The sequence below is a fragment of the Poromitra crassiceps genome (genome assembly GCF_964638095.1).
Source record: "Poromitra crassiceps genome assembly, chromosome: 14".
Classification (NCBI taxonomy): Eukaryota; Metazoa; Chordata; class Actinopteri; order Beryciformes; family Melamphaidae; genus Poromitra; species Poromitra crassiceps.
The window spans coordinates 16,756,887-16,762,886 of NC_139633.1; the positions used below are offsets into that span (position 1 = coordinate 16,756,887).

Consider the following 6,000-nt stretch of genomic DNA (forward strand, 5'->3'; position numbering starts at 1 on the left):
TTGGCTGACACCCCAAAATCCTACAATCTGCTACAGAAAAAAATATATGTTTGTTTATTGCCTGGCCCCTGGCCTCCTGTCATTTTGCCCCTGGGCAAAGCAAGTTGAGTATCCTCCCTGTAGTAGACCATCCGCTCTGGTGCCATTACAACAATCATCTATCTGGATATAGCAACCCAGTACAAATGTAATTACCGTAAATTAGCTATTTTATTTCACAATGCGTACAAGAGCATGCAGCCATGCACTTTCAGGTTTTGGTTTTAGTCAGTATCGTTGTAGTTCTTTGAAAACAGCAGTTCCACCAAGTGGAATATTTTCGTTAAGGTAAACACCAAAGAGGTAGTATAATAAAACAGAATAAAACACATATTGTAGTAATTGGCTAGGGTTCGACATACATGACACGTGATGATTTCGGGTCTGAGCACAATGTTGCACTAAAGGGATAGTTTGTACTAATGGGCCTATAGTGCATACCTGAATGATGGCAATCTCACTTTGATATCCAACAGTCAATAGGAATAATTTCACAAACTGCCCCTTTTATCAAGCACAAGTTACCACTTTTCATTATTCCACATTAGTCGCAGTTGTTTTTTTCCAATATTTTAAAATGTGTAAACCGGGTGTAATTTGGTGCTTTTATATTGCTAAACCACGAAGCAGACATTTTGGCATACGCTACAGAGCAGCACAGAGGCGATCTGACATGAGCTGCAGCTTGTGGTGAAGGGTTGAATGCAGGAACTGAAGGCAGACCCTATAGCCGGGCTTCTTACTCATGCCGTTGCTGGGTAACTGGAACAGCCAGAAAAGCATTCGTGGGAAATAGAACAAAAAAGGCACGAATGGCATATAGAGCCCAACTTTTAAGCATCTTTTGCTGCTGTTGTCTCCACTTGACAGTTATTGCCATGTGGTGGTGAGTGAACCCAGGGTCTGAAAATATGCGTTTATGCCAGACTGATGTCATGTGTTGAGCTGCAAAAATACCAAAACCAAATAAATGATATGTGCAACAGTGTTACCTTATGAAACATGTTATTATTCCAACTATTCAATCTAGTTGGATGGATCTAGCGTTGTAACAAAATGTGACGTCGTTACTGAACCTGTGAGTTTCAAAAACCTTTGAATCACATCCTCATGCGGCGTCAGAGCAAGTCTGTTCAAAGCAGTTTCTGAGAGGCTGGTATAAGGAGCTTGGTCCCGAAGAGAATAGGCAGCTGGGGTGCAGCTGGGCCGGTGTACTTGCTGCACCCACCGCCGGGTGGCAGCACTTGGGTGACATGTTTGCCCATGTTGGAGTAGCTGGTGCGCTGCACAGTGTCTGCTTTGGCGGTGAGGGCGACCTCATACCTGCTGGGAATGGAGACACTGAAAGCGGAGATCAGGTGGTGGTGGTGGTGGTGGTGGTGCTGATGCTGACAGGTGCAGTAGGTGGAGGTCAGAGTTGCACCGTAGGTGTCCTTAGCTATCTCCGGGTTGACGACAGTGTCCGCTCTCGTTCCGTCTCCTCTCTCCACACCAACACACTCCTTGGCAGAGATGATGACACTGTCCGCCTGTGAGGTCTCTCCCCCTGCAGCGCTCTCGTCATTGCAGAGCTGGCCACTGACCTTCTGCGCTTTGAGCTGAGGTGATTTGACTGGTGGTAAGACTGTGAAGTTATTCATGGAAAGTACTATGTTAGTGGGTCTGTGGGTCTGTTTAGAATGCCTAGTGGGCCTGTTCTTAAACATGGGGTATGTTGAGGCCAGATGGTGAGGCAGCAGGGGAGATGACGGCTGTTGAGAGAGACTGAGCGTCTCTTGCTCGACTATCTTTTCTGTGAAGAAGAGATGTTGAGTGGCAGTCTGCATGGCAGTGAGGACTGGGCTATAGGTTCTGGCCCGGAGGCTTAATGGTGTGGTCTTCTTTAAGCTGCTGTCATGGGGGTCCGCATGTGGCTCGCAGCGGTACTCAGGACAGCCGTCTGAGCCGTCCACGTTTGAGAGTTTTAGGTCAACACACAGGAGGCAGTGGTGGTGGTCTGGCTCCCCGGTCTTGGGTTTCTTCCCTTTCTTCCTAGGCAGAAACATGCAGGCCAGTGGAGTAACTCTGCCCCAACCCCGGACCTGTGTCAAAACCAAATACAGTTTCTATGAAAACAACATTTTTTGATATGGTTTGAAACTGAAAACAGCTCAGCTCATGTTTACAGAATTGCTTATTTTTTCAACTGGCAACAACATAACTAAAAAAAATAAGCAGCAAGGCTTGAGGAACTGATGGCATGGCATCAGGCAAATCCGGTACCAGTATCAGAGAATTTCCCTTATTCATAGCCTAATGCCAATACCAAGAGCCACATAACATGTCAGAAATCAAAGCAAATTGACATGCATCTACTTTACATTTATTGGCTCTCTCTTTTGAAAAATACATTATATATATGTGTGTGTATGTATATATATATATATATATATATATATATATATATATATATATATATATATATATATATATATATACATACAGTATATATACGTAAGTATATATAATGTATATATTTTTTACATACAGTATATACATATATACACACACACACACACACACACACACACACACACACACACACACACACACACACATACATAATATATATATATATATATATATATATATATATATATATATATATATATATATATATATATATATGTATATATTATTATTATTTTATTATTTTTTTCTTTTTGGTGACCCACTGACCAGCTATAGCAGGTTGGAATCAAAGTGTGAAATGAGTATACAAACCTATTAGAGGGTAAATTAGATCAAGATAGGCTAGTAAAAAATCTTGCAGTAGGCTATGCAGATATTCAGTCACTTACAGCTTCTTCCCAACTGAAGCAGTGATACTCGTAGGGCTCCTGTTCTTTCAACAAGTTATCCTCGCTGATATCTAGCAGGGCATCGACGTGATCCTGGTCTGGTCCCATGCAAGGCTGCTGGTCCCATCCTGTGTCCTCCATATCTGGAAATCCATTTTCTGATCCGTCCACAGCTGCCTGGTCAAATTCTTTAAAGGTTGCCATTAGACTAATGAGCAGGCCTAGTTCATGGCGAGATCTGTGAAAAGAAATCAAAAGAAACAAAATGTCTAAAACATCATTACTGCAAAACGTAGGCTAGTTTATTTTCTGTTCGGGTTGTGAAGTTACAGACAAAACTGTGCGGCACCATAAAACCAGCTGATCAGTTCTTTCTGTTTGTCCAGTTCAAACTCCACTCACCAAAACGAGACTGAATCCACGGTGCACTTATAGCCAGTCTCTATCCAAACTTTTAAGCTCTCCGTAACAGACAGCGGCATTCAAACCGAATTGTAATCTATCTTAATTCCTTAATATGCATCCGCACGAATTGCTGGCTCGTCGACAGAATGGATTACTCAAACAAACAAAAGTGTAGGCTACAGGGCGCATTCAGAGTGGAGCTGCAACGCCGTCGTCATGGCAACGCGTAGAGGCTGCACTGGGAAGATGTGACGTAGTGGAAAGGGGAGGGGCTAGATGCGCTATGTCGCAGCCCCATCTACTCCATCTACTCTGACTCGCATCAATGTTATGTAATTTAAGAATCTGTCTCCATGCCACTACCTGTCAGGTATGGTGTAATCTGGTGATGTCACTGCAGCAATATTGCCTGAATAGAATAGAATAGAATAGAATAGAATAGAATAGATTATATCCTATAGAAGATTCTAGAATAGAATGGATTGAATAGATTATATTCTATTATAGAAGAGTAGATTATAGATGCTATTCATAGAATAGAATAGAATAGAATAGAATAGAATAGAATAGATTAGATTAGATTAGATTATATCCTATAGAAGATTCTAGAATAGAATGGATTGAATAGATTATATTCTATTATAGAAGAGTAGATTATAGATGCTATTCATAGAATAGAATAGAATAGAATAGAATAGAATAGAATAGAATAGAGAGCATTGACATGATCAGAACTGTGAATAATATCATTGACTGTCTTGCCACCTTATGCATATACATTTTAGATGCTTGAAGAGGATCATTACATTTTCAGATGATAACATTTGCATTAAGCTATTTGTTTTAGGATACTGTGTAGCCTTAGTATAAGCAGAGTGGATATGTAAAGAGGAAGTTTTGAGGTTAGCCTAATTGTTGAAACAGGAAACCATTTTGGTTAGTGGCCAAGTTGGAACGTTCAACTCCGCACGTAGCCCAGTGCTCCAGCAGCAGCAGCAGCAGCGTCACGTCACCGAGGGAGACACGAGCATGATGCAGGCTGGCTGCTGTGGGACGAGTCGACAGTGCGTCAACGCCTCATATGAACATGGGTTCTCATTGTATTTTCTCGACAATATGGTTGTAACTTGTAGGCTATTATTGATTCCCTTATCTGAATGACATTTGCATTCATTGTCTGATCTGCTGGGGGGAATCGTATTTAGTTGGCGCACGCCGCGCACCGGCAACAGCTGATTGGTCCAGAGCTGCAGAGTGTCCGCCTCTGACGCAGCGGGAGCACCTATCCGCCGCGTGTGTGTGACACTGTGGCACCTGACAGCTTCTTCTTCTTCTGGCTCGCCGGCCGGGTCTTCTCCATCACGAGTCACGACCACTTGGCTTCTGCAGTAGGTACGCAGGGAGGAGGAGAGCGCTTTTTATGGAAACGGAGTCTGCGCGTCCTGTCGTGGTCATGTTGCCTCCAAAGAACTGCCTGCCGAGGAACTACAGCTGTATAGCCGGGCTGTTCGGCGGCTTGGCAGCGGCAGCCCCGAAGCTTGAAGATGGGGAAGATTTCGACATGGACATGGTCAACGGCACCTGTGAGCCCGCCGAGAGCCCCGTGGTGGATGTGAGACCCAGGGGCAGGGAGCTCTTCCTGAAACCTCCACAGAGTCCAACAACCCTGCGTCGGAGGTGCAAGTCCCTGCCGACACCCACGGGGAGAGCAAAGTTGGAGATAGCCCGCACTCGAAGTCCAACGAGTCAAAAGAAGGTCCGGTTCGCCGACTCCCTGGGTCTGGAGCTCATTTCAGTGAAGCACTTTGACGACACAGACATGCCGGAGGTCCCAGAGCGCATACTGGCTAAATTCCCAAAAGGACCCCTCCACCTGGACCACTCGGAGACTAAATTGCCCCGGGCCCCCACTCAGTCTGTGTTCATGGAGTTGCAGTTCACAAACCCGGGCACATTACCCGGCTTTGCGCAGAAGGTGCGAGAAGTCAGAGTGATGTTGGAAACAGTGGAGGCAGACGAGTTCAGTCTCTCCGGCTTTGTGCGCGTATTGAATCTGGCATTTGAGAAAAGCGTCTCTTTGCGCTACTCCCTCAACAATTGGATAACATGCATGGACAGCTTGGCATCCTATGTCCCCGAGTCGAGTGATGGTGTCACTGACAAGTTCTGTTTTAAGATCATCACGCCTACATTTCTAGACAGTGGGGGCACGTTGCAGTTTGCAATTAAATACTGCGTCGGCGGGGAAGAGTACTGGGACAATAACAATGGAGACAACTACAGAGTGCGACGTCACAGGTTTAAGATGTCTCCGCCGCGAGAGTGGGAGAACGGCTGGATCCACTTCATCTGAGTCCAGCGTTGCCGCCTGTGTCTGCATTGGCAAGCAAGCTGCGTGCGTAATTTGCGCGCAATCGATTCTTCCCTGAAGATTATGGCCTGTTGATTTCTTTTTTTACTGCCATTGTCTGTCAGTGTCAGCTATACACTGTCATTTTGTGACACTGTGAAATTAATTTCCTCTCCCGCCGAGTTCAAATATTGGCTCTGCTATATAGGCTAGTAATCGGCTGGACAATAGGTGCCCAGTGTGGGAAGCTGTTGAGATAATTTGCCTTGGTGCCAAGGCTCTGTACAGCTCGCTGCCCTTTGGGGGTCACGTTCACGTGGTTATGTAACGTGGAAACACGTGCCAGGGAAAACGTGGCAGGGAATA

General features: G+C 44.9%; 1 protein-coding gene across 1 annotated transcript; it reads left to right on the forward strand.

Annotated features, from left to right (window-relative positions):
• Window positions 1-4,704: 4,704 nt before the first annotated feature.
• Window positions 4,705-5,637, forward strand: LOC310788976 (protein phosphatase 1 regulatory subunit 3E; the record flags this gene model as incomplete). The annotated part of the gene is made up of 1 exon (XM_083650583.1): window positions 4,705-5,637. One exon carries the CDS (start codon window positions 4,705-4,707, stop codon window positions 5,635-5,637), a length of 933 nt encoding a protein of 310 aa, XP_083506709.1.
• Between the last annotated feature and the right edge of the window lie 363 nt (window positions 5,638-6,000).